The 23,809-nt window shown below is 33.0% G+C and overlaps 1 protein-coding gene across 2 annotated transcripts in view; it reads left to right on the plus strand.

Moving 5' to 3' along the window:
• The window catches only part of LOC150107499 (uncharacterized), a 181,935-nt gene that overhangs the window by 57,209 nt on the left and 100,917 nt on the right, over nucleotides 1-23,809 (plus strand). For both annotated transcript variants that reach the window (XM_090391919.1, XM_090391918.1), the window contains exons 2-4: nucleotides 439-512; nucleotides 20,403-20,468; nucleotides 22,012-22,147. In XM_090391919.1, the coding sequence (XP_090248045.1) occupies nucleotides 439-512; nucleotides 20,403-20,468; nucleotides 22,012-22,147 (276 nt within the window). The remainder of the gene's footprint in view (nucleotides 1-438; nucleotides 513-20,402; nucleotides 20,469-22,011; nucleotides 22,148-23,809) is intronic.

Raw genomic sequence — 23,809 nt, forward strand, 5'->3', positions numbered from 1 at the left:
CGCCAGGGTCTTCTCTTTCCCAGGGTTCTACAATATCCTCTTGTCAATATGGGATCAGTATTTCGGACGGACAGGACGGACTACCTTGGTGAGTAGGTAAATGTGTAATTTAGTTATTATTTTTATTCCAGTGGAATAAATGGAAATTCTTTTTTCAATCGATGGGCAAAATATATAATACTAATAGATTAAAGAACGATTGTATTATAGTTTAAAAATAGTACACAAATAACCATTGGACGTTATTAAAGTGATGAATACTCATAAAACAACCTAAATTATATGCTTTACCATAAGCTGTTTTAGCTCAAACTGTCATTAAGAATTTTTTTCGAAAGTGGTGGTAACATTCATTAGTAATTCTAATTAGTCATTTATTTCAATATTCATTGTTAATAACATATACAGCTTCTTTATTCATTTTTTTTATTTGTTTAGTATCCACTTATTCGTAAGGATAACTTCAGTTTGGGTAGTCTTCTATTTTCTCTGTCTGTTTGGAGTGGATGCACGTAAGTAACGATTTTTTAACATAGTTGAGGCATTACTGAGTACTTGGTTGAAGTTAAAGTTTTGTTTATAGAGGGCTTGTTGAAATCATCATCTCAATTATGAATATTTGTTTTGCGATTTTATATTTTGTAACAGTATAATAACAGTATAATGTAATATCATAAAGACGGACATAAATAGATTACACATGATATTATGAGTGTAAATAAATATATTTTAAACGCATACATGTAAAATATTAATATAAACGATATATAGTATATTATACTTGGTAAAATATATTTACATGTTATACAGTTATTATATTCGTCAAGAGTATCGAGAATTCATATTCACGTTTTGAAGATTGCTATTAATATTAATTATATAATTAATAATACTAATAATAATAACAATAATAATATTCTCCAATTTTGCATTTTTAAACATAAATTGCAGTTTTATAAATTTGCACTTTATATATTAGAAAATGTCGAAATTGCATTGATGATGCCTTTATACTAAACCATAGAAACAAGACGTGAATTGAATTTATAGACCTACTTGTCATTTATTGATTACGAATAAGCCATTGACTGAGTTAATTGATAAAAATTACAGAATATAATACAAAGCTGGGCTATCCAAAACAGATTAAATAATTATAACTCGTCATTAGATCCTATATGACAATACAACATCGATCATAAATATTAATGAATGCATAACATCAGAAATAGAAACTAATCAAGAAGTTCAACAAGGATGTAGTCTTTCTCCTATAAATTAGCTACAGTACTTTTGGCAGATGATCATCCACGTCCCAAAATATTTTGAACTTTTAAAATTTGATTGCTTTTCTCTCTTAAATACACTGCCGTAGAGTAGTCGCAAGAATAAAGTGACATTAGCTCTTTGTGAAAAGACCTGGATTCTATCTATACCAAAAAAAAAAAAAAACTTTGCACGAATTTTTTCATATGAAAGTAAGTTAGCTCTCTTTTTTGTAAAAACAGACAATTATTGTCTAATTAAAATGTTATCTCAAGAAACGTTTTACACACTTCTTTTCCTTCCCCGATATTGGGCTCCCCAACATTCTGATTATAAACAGGAGCGTCTCTCGCTTCCTGAAACATTTCAGAAGCAGAGAGGCCTCTACATTTATCAGCTTTTGTTAGTTATACGACTACAGAAATATATTTTTTAATGTCGCAGTGACCTCCATCTCTATCAGATTTCATTACCATATTTCTAATGTCTGTGTGAAGGCCTTGTGAACCGATCTATATCTATTCCTGGTATAAATCTCGGTTATCTTTTAAAATATGGTGACAGCCACAATATGGAATGGCCTTCGTCTTTCATGTCGCCTGGTTAATTAGACGTGGTTAAAAAAGACGCAAACGATTTGACCAGGCTGAGGCTTATTGTCGCATTCTTAAGAAAAAGTTAACATTCTTTTGGATGCGATTATACCTATTATAGCAAACCATTCATCAAGGCCTTTACGGAAACATTTCTAAACAGTTAATGAAGGTTCAATTAGATGGAAAAAAACAACTAAAGAGTGTCCAAAATGAAATGAATGCATTAATTGTATATAACTAGAATTTCAAGTACCTAAGTAGGATATAAAACATCTTAAAAGAACAAACATTTCCGCTGTTTTTAAAAGCATTGAAATCATATTACAAAACAAGAAACTCACCAACAAATAATCTGCACAATAATAGACAGTCTTATAATTACTTGCATGTAGGAACATAACGTTACTGTGTTGCTAATGTATACTGTTTAAAATAATGATTATTATAATTAGTAAACATGAGGACGTATTTCAGATCGGAATTAAAGACGTTTGAATGTAGTTTGTTGTGTTATTATTGATTACAGAATAAATTTATTGATCGTCTCATAGGAACAGTTGTTATAATTTTAGAGTACTTTGATGAGGTACTTTCGTATATATATTTTTTCCCTGGATGGGTCATTAGTATGCTGGCATAGTCCTAATTAGGAAGATGAGATGATACATACGGTAATTAACAAATTATGCTAAACTGACCCACTTTTAGCATGCTGATGATTTTATTTTCTTCAGTTTTAAAGTTGTGCAAACCAGAGGGCTTATTTTTATTTATTACCCCCCCCCAGTACAAATACTTTCGGAATAGAAATAACTGCGCACTTCAGATATTTTGTAAATGAAAACAGTCATCTAAAACTGCAATTGAAATATGAGAATAGATGTATTGACCTATAGTAGTTGTCCTTGCCTATAACTAATTCATATAAAGCTATTTGACCAAAAAGTGTGTACTTCACGAAAGATGTTCTTGAAAATTATTTTATCTATCAAATATATAGGTTTTCGTACGAAGGTTGAAATGCTTTCCTTAGGAAAATCAGGGTATTGTTCGGAGCACGAACAACCAAGTGCACAAAATCCATCATAATTTACAAAGTTATTACTTTTCAATAACGCAGGCAACAACTTTGAACGAATGATTCTTCTGCTTCTAATCCTCAATACGTTCACCTCGTGGAGGATATTTGCACATCGGTGTCTAAAACCTAAGGACGAACACTGTTTTTGTGGATTACAACCACAAATTCAGACGAATCAACTTATGGCAATTTTATAACTAAAATTTCGAGTAGAAATCGGATAAACATTCAAATTTTCGATTCGCGTGAAGAGATTACGTGGCAGCACTCAACAGGACAAAAGACAAAAAAGATGCGCTAAGCGACTTGAATGTCTTGTAATGCCTCGAAGATATCACTAGATGAATTCACTAGGGGAAGAATTATTGGAAAGCTTGAAGAAGGCCGTAGAATTACTGATATTAGCAGAAGCGAGAGTTTGGAATCTCACATAGCGTTGCATCCAGGCTCTGGTCAGAGTTTCAAACCAATGGAATGTGTTCGAGACGTTTGCTAAGAGGTTGCCCTCGCTCTCCCACGGAGCATGAAGACAGATGCTTGGTTATAACAGCAAAACATAATCAACGCACCACGACAGGTCAGCTTGCAAGTCGGCTCCATTCAAGAACAGTTATGCGGATGCTGTGGCAATACGTCTGCGACAAGTACTCCTATATGCCCGAAAGCCTGTAGTCTGGTCCCTCCAGCTCATCTTAGAGCACGTTTTTTTCAGTGGTGTTTTATCCATAAAGATTGGACAAGAAACCAATGGGATAATGTACTCTTTACAGATGAGAGTCATTTTGGTCTTTCCTTCGATTCTAGGCGACAGTTGATCTGGCGTCAAAGTGGTAGTACCTCACTATTCCAGATTATTCTTGAAAGGGATAGATACGACAGTGCTGGGGTAATGGTGTGCGGAGGCATTATGCTTAATGGACGCACCGAGCTACAAGCGCTGGAAAAAGGGACTATGAGTGGAAAACAATATTGCAATGAAGTTCTTCAATGTCATGTTTGATTATTCCATGATGCTGTAGACGAATTCCTTTTTATGGATAACAATGCCACACCATATCGTAGAAGAGCAGTGAAGATCGAGGATATTAATCTAATGGAGTGGGCAGCATATTCTCCATATTTCAACCCAATAGAACATGTTTGGACGCAATAGGAAGACGCATTGATACTCGAAATTCTCCCTCCAGAAAACAAATAAGATCTTATCCTTACTCTGAAGGAGGAGGAGTGTGGCAGTTTGCCTGAAGAATTCCTCAATCGCTTGGTTCTTAGTGGTACGACGACTGCATCGCAGTTCGGAGTCGAACTGCGATGGACGTTATGTCCATCGCAGTGGACATATTCCATACTAAAATCTCTCTCTCTCTCTCTCTCTCTCTCTCTCTCTCTGCATATTTTTGTACACACTGTACATTAATTTCTTAACTAAGTCCTTAGGAAATTTGTAACTTTTGCAAAACGTATTGCAATTTAATTTGTACGAATTTTATAACACATGTTTGTGTAATAAAGTTTATTAGTATTCTAGCTATCAATTTATGTCCACATTTCGCTGTAGTCATGAAAATATTTTCATGTAGAAGTAAAAATGTTGTTCGCCCTTAGTTTTTGGAATCCAGTGTACTTATCACAGTTATCGCATTTCAAAATCAGTCTAGAAATATATTCATCACTTTGTTCGACAGCACTAGTCTCGCCATTTCCTGAACGAAACTTAAAAGAATTTCGGGAAAAAACACTCACTTTAAAATCATCATCATCAGCATTTCCTGAAGGTATTACCAAGACGTATTATAGGATAATCTAGAACGAGATTATCGTTTAATATGTTAAACGTTATAATAGATTACCGTTTATTATTTGTTAAGTCTCTAATATGATTATCTCTTACATGCTTTTTTTTTCTAATGAAGTACGTTAAGCTACCTGAAACATTCCTTCGATCTTCTCCCTATCTTTGTATTGATTTCTTTAAGATGATTTTTGAAAATTAAGAATGCCAAAGACCGAAGATGTTAAAGATAGAGATTCTCCACCACATGAAGAAAGAAGTAATAATTAGTTCTTCGTTCGTTCTTCTTGTTGTTGCTTAATTCAGTGATATAGCAAATAATAATTAGACATTGAATTTGCAATAGATGAATATAATTTGTCGGTATAGGATTTCTTGATAGGTAGCCTATCACGAAATCCATAAAATATGTTTTATTTATTTAATTACTTATTTATTGGGATTAATTCTCTTACGTAGCGAAAAAATTTCGAAATAATTCCTTTTCGGAAATCTTGCAATTTCTTTCACTGCGTATTGAATCTCGAAACAGGTTTGAAGATCACTCTATTCTGACATAAATGGTTTCCCTCTCAGTCCTAATGTCATCTGCTAACAGAAATCTACCATTCAAGGAAAAATCTGACAAGAACAAGGGCGAGACAAATATGTAACAATAAACGTGTGACAATGAGTGATATTTTAAGACTGCTAGAATGTTGTTGTGCAAAGTCAAAGTCTACATTTACAGTCGATCTCTTTCTTTGGACTAACTTCTTAGATGTTTCACCGTTTTTGTACTTGGTCCTATTATGTTAGTGTCTTCTTGAAAAGAAAAAAGCTCATCATGAATCTTGCTTTATGAATAAAAAAGTCTGATATCATCTTTAAACTTCTTAAAGTAATCTGCTTTAAAGTAAGCAAGTTTAACTTGATTACTTAAAATTCAATATAACCTACAACGTTCATTCATGAATCAAAGTCACGCGTCATTTCGTTGCAATTCAACAACAATCAGTAACTGATGAGTTCTGCATGCGGTCTAATGTCATCTACTTTTTCCATCTTTCGGTCGGATAGTACAGGTCAAGGAGTGATTGCACAGTTTTCGCAAATTGGCTTTTCTCAATCAGGAAAAAAAGTCGAACGTTCATTAAATGAATGCGATTTGTTCGTCATTTTAGTGACATCTCGAAAGATGTCAGAAGATAAAAACAGTTAACAGGATCGGAGAAAAGCAGTTTATGTAATTCTCAGCGTCCCAGTAATAGGTCTCATTATTGTTTTCAATACGTGCAGCTTCTTCACTTGTACACCCACACAGGAGAACTGTAATATTCACATGAAAACGCAGTAAGAAGGAAATTATAATCGTCAGGAGAAGTCAACACATTACATCAGTAAGCTCCCACTCATTCTACAAAACTTAGCAGAGCATATGCGCTAAGGGATGTCACTTAATAAAACGAAATCTGAAAATAACAAGGCCAAATATTATTCCTTAATATACTCAATGTACTGGTCATTTCTATTTAAATAACTAACCGTATAATATCTGTGTTCCACTGTAGTGTATGTGTGTGTGTGTAGTCCAGACATAGGCCATAGAAAACGACGTATATATTTATGTGCAATCTACGAAACTCACAGTGAGAAAAATGAAAACACACACACACACACACATACACAATATTATGTAGAATTTTGAGTAATAAAGATTATTACTAATCAAAATAGGGTATCCCTTTTTATTAAACAATAATTAAAGATAAGAAAAAATGATTCCAAAGAATGTAAATGTTTTTTTCAGGAATTTAACAGGAACTTTTAAACCTACGATAATAAGATTAAAACATGGCTGTTCCAAAACGTGGATAATATATGGATAATAAGTGATTTGAAAGAACTGGGTTCGAATCCGGTGTAGAATGCGAAGAACCTTTAGACTCCAGTGCTGTTGGATATAAAAATAATGTTGAATTAGAGGCTAATTCTATGCGACCTGCATTTGATATACTTTTAAGTTTGAGGATCTTTAACTGTCTTATTTAGCTGATCTGTTTTATTTATTATACGAAATTCGTTTTATTTGTGTCATTTATTTTATTGGAGCCTTTGTAGCACAGTTGCTTTTGACGGAGCCCTGGGTTTGAATCCCGTTCGTGAAGCGAAGAATGTTTATCAGGGCTTTACACTTAAAGGTGAGTTACCAGTCTCATACAGAGATAGAAGAATTTTTTCTCCCACTCGGGTTTTTTTGTCCCTTAAAATAGACTATTTGAGATATCAGCTCAAATATCAATTTGGAACATTTCTCAAATCAAGAACTGATCATTTTGCATAAGTATAAACAGGTAAATGAAGATTTTAAAGGTATAGCACGTTTTAGTTTATTGCATTTCATAAAATTTCTTAAACTAATCCATCTAACGTTCCCTTATCTTTATTGGTGTAACACAAAACGCACAATTCTTTTCACTCTATTTACTGATTACAGTAATTCCTCAATAAACTATGTTGATGAGATAAAATTTGCCATAAAATTCTGGATACTGCATGCAGATGCCTACAAGGTAGTGTGGAATGGGTCAAGAAAGCTGGATTAAATTCAATGTCATTAAATACATGTCATTTTTCATAAAATTGAATAACCGGTATACAGACTTATGCGTCAACTTGTTTTCATTTTTAATGTAATACTGTATATGGAAACTATGGAAAACAGAAATTTGAAATCAAAGGATCCGATGGGAGGCATATTCAATCTAAAAGATTACAAGTATTCGTTTACCGCAAGAGGGAGTCAGCTGACTGGTTAGCAGTCCACTGACAGTTTTGTAGATTTATCATTTCATCATTCAATATCATAATTTTCAAATCACAGTTGAGAAAGAAGTATAATTTGTGATTTCCTGATAGTAATCTTCTAATAGTACAAAATGCGCCTTTTTCCCTAGTTTCAGAAGACTCGCTCATCAGTTGTTAAATGGCCAAGTGAACCAAAATAGTAGAAAGTGTGGAATATTATGAAGCCAAAATTTCAACTCATCAGGCCAATAAATGATGATGGTGGTTCTTACGATTCAGCCAACGTGTGGAAAAACCTTGTAACGCATTAAACTATCTTTTTAGTAGTTACAGTAAATACAGCACTCTGTATTTACTGTAATTTACTATCATATTTTAAATTTTGAATGTGTCTTAAATGGAATTTTTTCGGCTTCCTGTTCATGTAGTTGTTTCACTTATATATTGCGTGATAAAACTGGAAAGTCAATTATAAATGAGAAAAACTGGTTTTAGTACTTTTTACTAGAAAAAGCGCCTTTAATAAACAACAAAATAATAGTTTAAGTGCTATATATAATTAACACATAGCATTCCCCTACTAATCAGCAACATATTCTTTCTTTCTTCTTCTTCTTCTTTGCTTACTTTACTGTCCTTAGGCAGTTTATAATTAATTTATTTCAACCATTTCTTTAGTATTTTTCGTGGCTTTCATATTACATATGGCTTTCAAGTCCTGCGTCAGCTCTTTAGAAATTTACATAGCTTAAGGGTTCTCATACCAGTTTCTGAATGCTCGTCTGTCAGACTTCCTGCCTTATTTGTGAAGCTCTGGAACTAACTTTTTATAATTATCCACCTTAAATATCTTGCTGTTACATTTCAACGTTGCTTAATGATTTTCTGTTACGATCATATTTGTCATGATCTCACCACAAACCAAACTTCCATTCGTCTATCTCCATTTTCATCTTATGTTTTCGCTACCATTTTTTAAAGTTCATTTCCATGCATTTTCTAATAGAAACGATTGGACTTCATCGGAAGGGACGTGGCAAGAAAACAATAGAATAGAATTTAATACATTTTAATAAAATTTCTGAAAATCATGGTTGTTTTTTTTTAAGTAAATTGTTGTAAATCAAAGCCTTGTTGATTTAGGGCATGGTATGAGATGCCACATTTACTAGTTCCACTCCAGTACTAGAGTGGAACTAGTAAATTTTGTGAATCACTCAAAACTTCTACCTTCAACGTCACGATTATGTCAGACAGCTAGATGGGAGTGGGAGGAAGGAATAAGAAAAGGAAGCTTTGACTTAAAAGAACCTAAGAATTTTATTTTAATGCTTCAATATAGCCGTAATCTTGCCACTACATTCATTTTCTGATTGCAGATTTATCGCTTCCAGGAATTTTTCACCCTGTTCCCCTCATTTTAAAATTTTGATTGAAGACACAAGTAGAAGAATAAAGATTGATGTGCACTAGCTGCCATACATGGACTCCCATGCATTATTACATTACTAAAAGAGCTGCTGCTAGATGGGTTGTCAAGGATCCTTCTTATCAGAAGAGTTTTCTTGTAATACTTGTTTTTAGGCGCCAGTGTCTGCTTTTTTTATATATATATATAAGGGACTGTACTCATATACACTATAAGTGCCAGTGTGGTTCCATAGATTCTAACAGTTTAGTATCTGACAAAAGGAATCTGACAGTTACCAAAAATTATTGAATGAATTTTGGTTCGTATTGAAAACTTGGGACCATTGGTTTAGATTAAATGCTATTGTGTAGAACGCACATCATATATGATATATGCATCGCACTTTGTCATTTTATATTTTACTTTATGAAGGATGTTACGTTTTGTCATCAATTTCGTCTAATCTATTTTCAATGCAAAACACATTAAGGTTAATCAGTATTTTTATTCCTGTTAAAAATATACAGAATGGCTCACTTATTTATGATTATTATGTATATAAATTTTAATATACTTTTGGTTTCAATAAAATTTGGCCAAATTTTACAATCAACATTAGAATTATGTTATGTTTATTTTTTCCTCATACTACGGGTTATATTTTGGTAATTTAGCGAATGTTCGATGGCCTACGCAACTGATGAACGCTTAAGTTGTATTATAGTTTGAATGGATAAAAATCTCATTAAAAATGCAGTTGTTCAGCTGTAATTCTGTTGATGTTTATGTGACACATCTATCACTACACATCGCGCTGCTGATATTTTGATGATTAGCTGGACAGAGATTCTATGAATTAAAACATTTAGGAGTGGAACTGCAACAAGACTCAGATGGTCAAGAAATCACACATGAGGACAAGAAAGTCAAATCATTTTTGCGAATTTGCACAAGACAATTGGAGAGAATAGTCGAAATCGCGATCAATGAGACTAGAACAATAAATCAAAATATATATAAAAAAATCATACAAGTGTTTAATTAAAAAAATACCAGCTAAACTGAGACAAAGCTTTGAACTCAAAATTGTTTATGTTATTTAATTATTTTTATGTGGTTCAAATGATTGTTTTAGGCACCAGCTTTGTATAAATTATGTTGAATGCTATCCATATGCCAGTCGATAGACACTCACCTATAATTAGTTAGATTTTCTTTTCAACTTCGATCTATTTAATTCGACTTCCCGCTATGCGATAACTCAATTTAAGATTTACACGGTAATATTTTTCTGAATGTTTGCAATTTTATGACGTTCTGCAGTCAAAAAAATTTTTATACGGATTTTTTTTTTAGTGAATGTTGACGATTAGAGTGGCCCCGTTAGAGCATGCATAAATAAAAAAAAAAAACCTCGATTAAATACAAAGCGCAATGATATTACAGTTATCAGATTAATCACACCAAACAAACGAACAATACAATTACATGAGTAAAGGCTTGACTGATTCTCCCCATATTTTTAGTCAGTATTTCGGGGAAAAAAACAAAAACAAACCAGTTTCTGTTGTGTAACGGCTGCTAATCGTTGAATTATAAGTGTTCAAAGGAACTTTTACTACCAATCAGTTCGTTTCTCAACACCCTGTGCACCATAATAATATCCTGACAGCAGGAAGTGCGTTGATCTTGAGATGGCAGCAACCGCAACTGTCTGAAAGTAATAATAAAGAATGTAGCTACTTATCCCATCTGTTATTACACTTGAATATCCGCACACCGCCTTGAAACATCAAGCACCACTTGTTTCCCGTGGCCTTGATTTCATTTCCAGCCACGTGTCTATTAATCTGTTTTAAACTGTCCAGATTTTCTGTATAGCAGTCACAGATGCTCTGCAGCTGTTATGTAAAACATATTTCAGCCATAAATGACCCCTTGATGCAAATTATCTTTGGGTTCTTTAATTTCAAATTACTTTTCATCTGTATTTCTCCATTTGCAATAAAAATACGTAAAATAAATATGTTTTTATCTGGAATTTTATCATTTTCAAACCGTTGAAAAAGAAACTTTCTTAAAATCAATAACGACTTTGCAAACATCCGGATTGTTTGCATAATTTTCATTCCAATTCCACACACTTTTTGTCTTAGAAACTTCAATGTGAATCAATGCAACAACTACGGAAATTCGGTTATGGAAATATTAAGAAAGTCCAGTATCTACCAGATTTATTAACATAAAATATCTAATTCAGAAGAACAAACTATTCTTTCTTTTGAAAGAATCCTTGAACATTGTGAAGCACAAACATAAATAAATACTCGAGTTGAAGTGTCAGTGCCAACGAAATACGTTCACTGGAACCAAACATTCACTGGAATTTTATCAACTGGCGCTTGGCCACACCAACAGCTTGAAATGGTATCCTTGGCTGGCATACTTATTTTCTTTTGATTTTGTTATTATCATCATCGTCTTATTATTATTGGTTTACATCTGGTATGTGTCCTTATAGAAGGGAATAATATAAAATATTGTATTAACGCCAAGAATTAGGATTATTTTTATTTTTTTAATTATTTCTTTTTATTTGTTTTATCAACAAATAAGGAAACACAAGTGTAGGCAATCATAAAAAATGTGCCTTTCGTAACTGCATACCTGGATGGTAACATCACTTACGATCACAAATAATTGAAACTAAGACTTTTCTTTGGCATATTTACTAAAGACATCATTACGTTTTACTTAGTTTTTTATATCAAAATGGTCCAGTTGCAGAGACAAAATATTACCATCGTTTCAGATCGTTTTGCCAAAAAGTATAATTATTATAAAAAAGGAATCCTTCTTTGAACAGTCTTGAACCAAAGACTACTTGAAGAAGGCAACGGGTGCGTATTATCTCTTGACTATACTGAATTTAGAATTAATTATCTTATAATTATAATTGTTTACGTTGATATTATACTGATCACAGTTGAATTTTTGGTCGTCAATATTCCAATGCTCTCGTGAGAAATTTAAAAGTTACTGATACTGAAGAGTGCATAAAAGTTATATAATTTTAATAAATTAATACATTTTTAATAAATTAACTTTTATTAATTAATTTTAAAACGGTTAATTTTTAATAAATTAACCATTTTTTTCTTTATATACTGTAGACACATACTTTTACTTTCCCAGTACGAATAATCCGACTAAAACCAAATCGAAACGATTAACAAATTTTAATGGAGATCCTCAGTACTATTTTTTTAATCCATCCAAAGAAGAATTAATATTAATTTCAATCAGTTTGAATTTTTCCCCTGCAAATAGCCAGAGACATTTCTGTAATTTCTAATATCAAATTTGACTAAATATGCATGACAAAAAAATACTTAACATCCACAATATTTCTTTAGGTCTGCTGTTATACCAGTGAAACCTAAAAGGACTAAAATTCGAAACTTGATCGAAAACTGTTAAAATGTTTTTCATGGGCAACCACTTTTACTTTTATTAAACATATCGTGCAACGTTATGAACTCAATGAGCCATTAAAATATTTTTCTTCCCATTTGCGTTTTTGGAATACTCTATTTTTACTATAAATTATCAATGGAATTGGCCATAAATACTCACACTTTTCTTAAATCTAAGAATAAATAATATTTTAAAGAATATTTTTAAAAAATTGATTATTTAATTCGCAGTTGTTGAATTTTCTTCATGACTCTTTGAATATGATATACAATATGGCCGCTTGAATTTCAAGCAGAAATATACTATACCTTACTCAAAATTAAAGTAATTTTTTAGAAGTCGAAAACATTTAATTGAAAAGCATCAGTTGCCAAAGAATAACAGACACTATAAAAATGGCAAACTTTTATAAACTAACGTGATTATTACCTGAATTTTGTACATCTTGTGGAATCGGTGTACTGTGTTTACCAAGTTGTCCGAATAGATAGCATCTTTGCTACAAGCAATGTCATATTTGACATCTGAGGAAGCACTATGTATACAGAATACCCAAGCTAATCAGTACAGATTTTATGAATCAGCATAAGAAGACAAGGGAATTAGGGGGGGGGGGAGAACGTTTTCTGCATAGAGTCCATCATTAGCTGGTTTTTTTTTTTGCATTGTTTAGTAATCAGTCATGTTTATGTCAAAAATATGATAGACTTAATTATATATTCCGTTTAGCCTATTTGTCCAGTAAAATACTTGAACTATATAGATGTATCGCTTCTTTAAAAATCTATCTATGTCGTTCATGATATCATAATTACTTAACAATATAAAAATGCATAAAATTATATGGTGGATGCACTAATTTTACATCTCATTAAATAAAATATACTGTGATAATATACTATTATCACAGTATATAGTAGACTATACGTCGCTGATAATATAACATTAATTATAGGCAATTATGTCGCGTTTTCTAATTAATATTTCAATCTTTTTCCTTATTATGAGCGGTCTTCGCAATATAAGTGCATTTGTTATACAGCTATGTTTCTGGTGTTGTTGTTTGCTCGTGTCATTTGCCTCTGTATTAAATTTCTTAATGTCTTCTCACACGTATTTCCGTACGGTTCTACAAGGCTATTATGAGTATTTTTATTTGATGTAGTAGTTTGGATGCCACCTTTCACTGTCTGTATCTTTTCCATTGGTGAAGGACTAGCGTAATGAGATACAGTCTCACTGCATGAAGTGCAATTTTCTTGGACTCATACTGTTTAAATTATATTTGAAATGTAAAGTGTCTTATTTCTGTTGAATTCTGTTGGATTTTTTCCCCATAAGAAACTTTCGTCAATTAATTACTATAATTATTTCTCGACGCCATCAATATCATTCAAATACTTCTCTTAAAATCAAAATACCTGATAACAATTTCAAAAAAGTATATTTTATCGCTTTGTCCAAATAAAAAGAGTATTTGTTACTGAGAAGGGAATGAATATTTGCTTTGAATTTCAATAGTCGATGGTGTGTGTCCATTTGCATACGCATCTAATTTGAATAAATACTATTTAGCCAAAGTACTGCCACTATGAATCGATCCATCAGATATTGATTTTATGCTTCCAAGTACTTTTATCCACTCCCTCCATTATTCGACATGTTATTAATAATGAAATCATTACTGTGTATAAAAAATACATTTTAACCTATTATCACAGTATATAGTAGACTATCTCAACCGGTTTGTAAACAAGCAACAAACTAATAATAAAAATGCTGCGCGCGCAAAGATTACGTTTATTTGTATTGTTCATATGCATAACATGTAACAGTGATAAATCCTAATTATGAACATAAAGAGTGAAGGACGTTGGGAGAACAGAGTAATAAATTATAGACAGACAAAAAGATTAAAGCAAGGAGACAGACGGAAACGGCCATTATGTGACTTTCCTATTGTTGGTTTTGATGAGTTATATCTCATTCATAAACTTTTACATAAATCACTAATATTTTTTTGTTACAAATGGACTAAATTCTATAAAAAAAATGCATACTATGCAGAGTGTCAACATTTACTTATGACAAAAATGTATAGCCATTCCAGATTTTTCATAACTATCCATCATTCATGTGTTTTAGGAGTCGTTTTTACTTTCCTTTCTTCTTATATGAAGAGTCCTTCCTTTCTTTGTGTGTGTGTGTGTGTGTGTGTGTGTGTGTGTGTGTGTGTGTGTGTGTGTGTGTGTGTGTGTGTGTGTGTGATTTAGCCACTTGTGCTATGTGTCCTCCCCCCCCCCTAAACTTCAACTCCCTATCCACCAACACACTCAAATCTCTGGCTTCGTCAACTTCCTGGAGTACAATTCCACCAATGTGATATACTGCTGCTAATTTTTTCACCCCAAAATGCATAACCTTACACTTTGCTACATTAAACTGACATCCATTCTCGTTAGTCCAGACTGCCAATCTATCCAAATCATCCTGCAAAAAATTTGACATCATGTGCATTCACTATTGCTCTACCCAAATTATGCCAACAAGTTTCACTAACTGGGCCTGGGCTGTTTGGCTTCTTCAGGGCATACAAACAATAAAATACAACTCAAAGTCGCTAGTACATAGAATGTACTCAGCATGCCTGAAAAATTTATGCTATGAAGGAAATATATATATATATATATATATATTTTTTTTATATTTATATATATATATATATATATATATATATATATATATGGTCCAAACAGCAAGCATGCACAAAGTTGTCTAGAGACACTTGTAAATAACAAAATGTCTTCAACAACGTCATACGAGTATTTGTAGGATTTTTTATTGTTTTCTGACATTCCCAAATAACTCCAGCTAAATTATTTCAGACGAAATATTGAAGTGTGTTAATTAATTATTAATTTGTACGAGATGTTATCAAAAAAAAGTTTCTGATTTATAATCTTTTTTTCTCTCCAGGATAACAGCTCCTATGTAAGCAAATACATTCTGCGATTTTTTGCTTTGTGTTTACAAACCGGTTGAGGAAAAATTTTTAAATTAACTTAGGAAAATTATTCTACGCATTGCTGTGTACTCTTTCACTGTTTTTTAAGTCTGTCTCTTTTTTTCTTCTTTTTTTGATAGAATAAAAATCTGAAAGGACACATCACACTTTACAAAATATTATTTCTGGATAATAGCACAAGCTAAAACTTAGTTGAATGACAAATGCAGAGTTGCCCATCAAATCAAATTTCTTCTTAACTCAGAAGAATCCTTGTAGTGTTTATGAACTTTTTTTAATGATGACACTGCGCAGCATATTAAATCATTTATTCTCAAATTCCATATTTGCTTGAAGTTTCGTGGACTGTTAATCAAACATTCGTCTCGGATCAATATTTAGCTTCGCTTCATAAAAATCTAAAATATGACTTTCATTGTTGCATCATATTTAAAGAAGAACAAATATCATCTTCCTATGGAGATTTTACGCGTAAATAAAGGGGAAAAATTTAATGTCCTCCGCTTTTCCAAATCAAAGTCATATTTTCTCACGGAACTCGGCTCATCTCTGTTATTCGATGAAGGAGCGCATGACAAGATCGTACGTGAGATTCATATATTAATTGGTTCTTAGTAATAGCATCATATTTCCTTATTTATATTATAATCGTAATTAATTTATAATATAATCCTAGTTAATACTAAAAGTAAATAGAAGTTTAAGAAATATTTTTAAATTAAATTAGAAATATAAACCTGCAAAAATATAATACGTCTTATTACACGTGTGAATTTAGTGGTGGAATCAGTAGCATTATACTTTGTGCTTTTCATAAAGCATGATAAAAGTTGAATTGTTGAAAGTAAGACTGTTTATCTTTAAATAAGAACGGCTAAAGGTCATTGTGAAGTCACTCTAAAAAGTGGCATGGTGTAACTCCAGTTTTATGTAGTTCCTTGGGATCTCCTTTAATGCTACATCGGTCACTTTCATATTTAAATACTCACAATATCTTACGAGCTCAATGTCATTCTTGTATTGAACTGATTTTAAATAAATAAAATTTAAAAAAAATAGTGAGCAACCAAAACGTAGTCTTCAAAAGGTACCGGAACCCTATGACGCATCATTGAAGAGAACATTGCCTAAAGTATGTTACGATGAGAAAATTCCCAGTCCCTGAACACTTCTATTGATAGTAATCTGCCTGCAAGTATTTTTGTCACGCGCTCTGCGTGGAAAATTCTCTCCTGTAGCCCATCGAAGATGTTACAACAATGAAGACTGCTACACAATGGCTTAGTAAGAAAAACTCTGCATGCATTGCGAAAGGGAGATTTAAAAAAAAAAATCCCTGCAAGCTTTCTAGTATTGTTATAATATTATCAAACACACTCCTTCAATTACCGGTTTGGAAACAGCGTCGTCCTACTGACAACGTCATTGTGTGTATGTGACAGTGCTGATGATCCAACAGATTGTTCCCTTTTCTTCAGCCGTGATTACGGCGCTGTTTTACTTTAGATGGAATGAACTCTTTAGCCTTTGCCTTCTTTTAACATTTGTCTTCATCTGCGAATTTGCCCTATTACCCTTTTCTTTCTTTCGACTCACGGACACTTAATGACTTAAATAATTTATTTCCTGTTTGGCTCTGGATTTCTATCTCTCTGGATTTCTTACTAAATTTTCCTCTTTCTTCTTATCTCTCTCTCTCTCTCTCTGTCTCTCTGAATTTTTTTTTCTTTCTGTCTTTCTAATCTTCTTCTTTCTCGTCCTTCAAAACACGTGACTACCAAAGAATTGTAACTGTTTTTTTTTTCCTTTTGTCTTCAGCAGTCATAAAGAATAAAATTAAAATGTAATTGAGGTGGTAGAGGCCGTAGCATACAGCGTATTGTCCTGCAGCCATCTTGACGTTCTGTTTATCCAAATAACCATATCACTGATAATTGTATGCATAGAAACTACATTCGTTCCTCACACAATCTATTTTTTCATTTCGTCATTGTATGGCATGCCATCTAAGTATATTAATAAGACACAATGAAAATTTCTTATGGTTTAAATAGCGGGTTGCAGCCATGAAGACTGCTACACAATGCAATGTTTATTGTGTAGCAGTTTATTTATTGTGTTGAGTGAAAGTGAAAAATGTGATTAAAAAATTTTAAAATTTAAGTTTCGCATCTTCCTATATGACATATTACGCACTTGATTTTTTACTACTTTTTAATTTTATTCTCTATATAATAATAAATTAAATTAATTAACAAATTTATTCTCTATATAATAATAAATTATTTAAAGGTAAAGGCGTCTCTAAAAATTCGGACGATCCCTAGGCCACTCAGTCGTAGGCGAAAGACTGTCCATCTCAGCGGTGGCTCCACTCAGTGATGGCCTTCCACCTACCACCACCGAGCAGAACCACTCGAATTCCGAAGAAAGACATTCACCGACAAAACCCCTCACCGGGCCGTGCCAGAGAACACTTTCCCTGGAGACTCAAATGCTCCTTAAGGCAAAAACCTTAAGAGAGCGTACTCATATTAGCAATAGCCGAGCCTCAGTTAGAGCTTCATTGGCTACAGCAGGGGTCGCCAAACTTCTTTGACCGTCGACTCCTTCAAGAGTTTCTTGACTTTTTATCGACCCCTCTATTTTACTATTACGTAATTATAACAGGATAAGCAGAAAAGACGCTTGTTGGTAAATACGTCATTTTGGCCTACTTGATTAGCCTCCGTAACTATTTTCATGACTTTGCTCCATCTTACAGGTCCTATTCATGTCGCTGTTCCCACGATTCACTCTTAATTGCGTTGTCATTCAGGATGGAGATAATTCAAGTTAACCGAATTAAATATTACCCGTACAACGATGTCTTACATTTTTCTATCGACCCCTGAGCCCGAATCGACTCCTAACAATGTTATATCGACCCCTGGGGGTCGATATCAACCACTTTGGCGACTACTGGGCTACAGCATTACCATCCATTTTTAATTAACAAATATCATTCATAACAATCACCGCTTTACGTAACACTAATTGCATTTTAGTTTTTAACATTATTTAAACTACAAAATGGTGTTGTTGGCTAGTTTAGCTATATTCCTAAATTTCTAATAGTTCCTTGGATTCCTTTATCAATTCCAATTTTAAATTACTTTTTAGCTGCTATTTCATACATAAAAATCAACTATGAACTCCCAATCAATCTTCCAAGGACATTAAAGAAGAAGATTCATTGACTAAATGGTGACCTGACGTTTCTTGAAAAAAATCAATAAACAGCTACTTAAGATTTCGCAGCGGAAATAGCGGTATTTGAGGGTTAGTGTGAGAGTACGTTGGTGTATAGGCCAGACCAGTGAATGCAATGCACTTACTTGGTTAAGAAAAACATTTCCGGCATATAAGGACTTTAATAGTGATGACTTATAGAGACTTGCTTCTTCTGTTCTAACTGTGGATGTGTAACGGGCCAAGGACAGTTTTGCCGACAGTCACGTGAGTTCTAGAGTGCATTTTATTTACGAGAAACAGTGGGTGTATCGGGGTGACCACTACTTGACGTCAGTTATCTGGAACGCTCTGCAATAAATAGTAGAAAGGATGAGGTGAGATCACAACCTGTTCGGTATGGGTGGGAACGATTTACTTGTGGGACCTTCGTGTAACTGCACGAGAAGTACTTCAAGTAATAATGTGTGTTAAGTAGGCACACAGATATTTCAACTATTTGGTCATGCAAGAAACGTTGCCACTCCCATGTTATGTAATGGAGATATACAGGATAAATAAATAGATTACAGCATGAAAACAGCTCATGTATGTCTTTAAATTGCATTTCTACTCTTTTGAATATTCTAATCACTTGTAACTGTTGACGTTAAAAATTTGCTCTCCACACAGATGTGATTCTCATGAAGAACAAATAATACAGTAACATTATTAATACATTAGGAAACTGTAGATAATGTTTTACTGATATTATAGGGATATAATATTGATATTATACTTACGCACCTAACGAGAGTTCGCTTATGAAGAATATAACTCTCTGGCATGGAAATGCTCTAGTATTCAATAGAGAACTTTGCCCTCTTAAGTCTCTGAAGAGAACCAACAATTCAAAATAGCTACAGTTGTGAAATCTAACAAATGCCCTAATAAAATGCGAATATGCGGGCTCGGGAGCAGAATTTGTGTCCCTTAAGTAGCACAATTCAACTCCCATGCCGAAGCTTTATTCTCATAAACTTTCTAGCAAAAATTTGAAATTTTAATTTGATTTAAAATGATAACGGATATTTAATAACCTGACTATAGTTTACTAATCTTGCCAAACAATTCCTTCTAGGTTCTATCTCTATTTATTAAGAATCAGCATAAATTCCGGAGCCATGGAAGGTTCATAAATTGATGCTGATTGTTAAGATGTGTGTTGGTTATGGAGGTTTAATACAAGGGCAGCACAAGGTCTCTCAAAGAGGCCACCTTTCTCGTTTCTGGTAATGATTTGGGAACTTTTGTTATTCTTATGCTGCAGCTGTGTGTGTGTGTGTGTGTGTGTATATATATATATATATAATTTTATTGTCATATCCAGCCATGACGCAAATAGTTCTTTATTTTTTGCTGAAGTGAAAAATTGCCGTCATTAGACTACTTTAGATATGGGGGCCTGAGTTGTTGGGGAATATTGTTAAAGCCATTATATAATTAACAAGATGGTCTACCTCCCGCTGCATATCATTCTATCATTAAACTAGTACTCGTTCCCAGGGTCGCAACGAGAAATGCAATTATGCTACATGCCTTAATGGTTGAAAAAAAATCCGTCTAAGAAAAATTGTTAGTCATTTTTTTTTCTTTAATGTATAATTCGGATGAGTGAGAAATATATTAACCGCTATGCAATGGGTTGTAGTTCTAATTTTAAATAATTAACTCGTTTTTTTTTTTCTTTCATGCAGAAGGAAATGGAAACGATATAAACAGGATATGTCCGGATATTAGAATCGGTGAAGATGACCTCCCAGGTAAGGTTATATTTTTAAACATTTATTCAAACCGTAAAGCACAATTTAGTAATTATTAGTCACACCAAAATGAACTATTACAAATGTACACTTGATATTGTTTCACCTGCATGTATTCATATAACGAATAATACCAGCTTAAAATGAATTGGTTTTTAAACCGGAAGAAAACTAAACCTTGTGTATCAAACGTAACGTTTTTATAAGACAGATAGGCATTACGCATTAATACTTGCTTCATCGGTGAATGGTAGTGACGTATCATAGTGGGTTATTATGCCGTACTAAGAATACAGCAGCCTACTGCTTTACTGAAATGGTTCTCTATAGCACGCACTGTAAGTTTTTCTTTCCATCACCCTAATTTGTAGAAGGTTTCTCTCTGAATGGCCAGCTTCAGCGGAGTACTAGTGAGTAAAAAATTCCATCTTACCTAACATGATATGGATATTTATAAAAGTCTTTCGAGATAAATGTAAGTTGATTTTTGTTGGAAATGTATTCAGTTATTTGAGTGACTGTTCTACAAAAACTTCTAAATATAAAAAGTAAACTCGCTAAGGTTTTTCTCTAAACGAGAGCAGGAATCACCCTTTCAGTTCTAAGACTTTTTTATTGTGACAGTTTGCTGAGTTGCGGGATTAAAAACCCGAATTTCTCAGAAAATCCTTCCTGGCTTTTCAAAGAGAGAATGTCTCTAATATCAGTTGAAAAATAAAAGGCCTAGTAAAAGTTCCTGTATTTGATAGAATCAAATATTATTTACTGAGAGTAAGATGATGTTTAAATAACCCCAGGAATTCTGTTTTAAATACCAAATGGAACTCTTTTTCAAACAGCTTCAAGATTCTAATAAGCCTACAGATAAAAATCCCCGATCATCTAAAGGTCATCGATATTTGTGAGCGTCTTTATCAACGCCATACTGGAATTCTAACTCGTAGCCCATTGATTAGATAGAGGGGACGCTATTTCCTCGACTAACTAGAGCGGCAATGATATTGGCACTGCCATCTTGTTAATGGTAGACTTGAAGCGACCAAAGAAATTGGATTCCTGAGATAGATTTCTAGCTTATCTAATTGTAGATCCATTGACAGTACCAATACGGTGAATTTTGAACCTTTAGTCGGCAGGTTGATACAAAAAAAATCTTTCTGTTTGAGGGAGTATACACACCACAATACATAGGAATTAAATCGATGTATTCCTCCGAGATTGCAATTTGTGTGAACACAAATTGCAATCTCGTAAAGTGTTTTTACTCATTTGCGTCTTAACATGGTATACGCTCTAGTTAACAATATCAATGTTTATAAGCAGAATTAGAAATGATAATATCATTTTCATTAATCTTAATAATTATTCATCAGATGCTTTTACTGCATTTGAATAAATGTAGAATTCGACTGCTTTAAAGAACAGACGAAACCTTAATTAGATATCATACTGAGAAAAATATTTATGTAGCAAACTTTAAATTTTGTTACATAATTTAGATCTTTTAATGTTATTCTTCAAATCAAACTTCTTATGTCCTCAGGCTTCGATCTTATAAGGAAATTTCGAGTGGACGATAGAGAGTTCGATTTTCCGGGTGTGAAAAGAGTCCGTGGTTCAAACCGGATGCAAACGGCGTATCGACTCTCCAAAAATGCAGATCTGACGCTTCCTACACGGTAAGTTACAACGTCAATATTAGGTGATGTGACTATTTTAATCAGTAGAATATAATTAGAATTAAATAAACTGTAGAAGTTGAAACCACACTTCTAAATCAATTTTATTTTTTGTTCTTATACGAAGTGGACGGTTTCTGATTCTTATTATTGATTCTCAACGTATTATTCTGCTGTTGATGAGACCTTTTGTGAATCTGATGTGAATATTTTAGGTGACGAACTACTTTTTATGACTACTTGCTTATTAGAGGCCTGAAATAGCTTCAGTAAGAAGTTCCATGTTTCGAACTAGAACAGGAAAACTGGATTATCGAACTCTTAGACCTTCTATGGTACTAAATATGAAATAGGTTTAAGGCCTTCACGCGCGCGCGCGTGTGTGTGTGTGTGTGTTTAAGGAAATATTCCTTGAAAAAAAAATCTTATTACGTTGATGAAAAACTCATGGCGAACATGTTGAAACTAAAGTTCAACCGAAATTTTGCACGGCAATATAAATAAAAAAAAAATCAAAATTGAAATGAAATCATCTGGATTTGTTTTCAGTTTTTTTCAATAACATCGCAAATTAGTGAATTGTATTGACATAGTTTTTAATATATTTGGAGTTCAAATCACATTTATATGTATTAATAAACAAGATTATGTCTTTAAGTCTTTAAAACAAAACGATATGTTTTTATGTCTAATCACAATGATGAATGAAATCTCTCTCTCTCTCTCTCTCTCTCTCTCTCTCTCTCTCTCTCTCTCTCTCTCTTTTGGCAGAAGTTTTCCTCTGTCTACGTTCAACTATTCATTCTGTAGGAATTTGTTTACGTCATGGGGTCCAAAATGGTATTATGTCGTATATTTATGCAGCATCTGGAAATAATTTATTTTCTCCTAATGTGTGGCAGCATTTATTTTCTTACTTTTTCTCCGTCTTGTATGTATCGCTTCGGATGACTCAGAGGCTTCTTTTTATAGAAAGAAATGTTGAAAATGTTTAAAATGCGACGTTTTATAAAATAAGCGTCAGTTTACTGTTACAGTAATGTTTAATTTTTTTTTTGTTGCATTTAATGTGGATGACGACCACTAGGGGACTTAAATGAGAACCCAAATGTTCCAGTGAATAATCTTCTACTGAAATGATTGCAAATAAATTTAATAGAAGGAATGATAATATCGCCTTTCTTGAAGAGACCAAGATTTAACGTTTATTTTGGTTATAATATTCCCAGAGAAAGTAAGCGGAGTAGCAATCTAGATTTTGAAACAAAAATTATGCAATTAGGGTAGCTAAGCTATTTATAGCAGTGATACGCAAAAACATTTAATGAACTGTAGTTGTCTAAGTAAAATGAAACCCTCACCCATCTAAGTTGTCCAGTTGTCAGTAAGTGACCCTTAAACTTTGACTCTTAAAAAGAATCCGCAAGTTTTAAATTAAAAGTTTGTAAATTAGCGCCGTTGTAAATTAGAGACTTGAGGAAATTTCCCACGTCCATTCCTAGCGCAGACCCCTGTTAACTGGTAGTCTGAAGAGAAGATGGAGAAGATAATTCTAATCATCTCTATCTGATTATATTAATCTCTCTTTTTTTTTTTTTTTTGCTTTCCAGCTGTGTTGTGCGTGCGCGCCTGTTCACAAGATCGTAGATTTCGACAAAGTAA

The sequence above is a fragment of the Typopeltis vanoorti genome, chromosome 4, assembly GCF_054136105.1.
Source record: "Typopeltis vanoorti isolate ZY-2024b chromosome 4, IOZ_Tvanoo_1.0, whole genome shotgun sequence".
NCBI classification, from domain to species: Eukaryota; Metazoa; Arthropoda; class Arachnida; order Uropygi; family Thelyphonidae; genus Typopeltis; species Typopeltis vanoorti.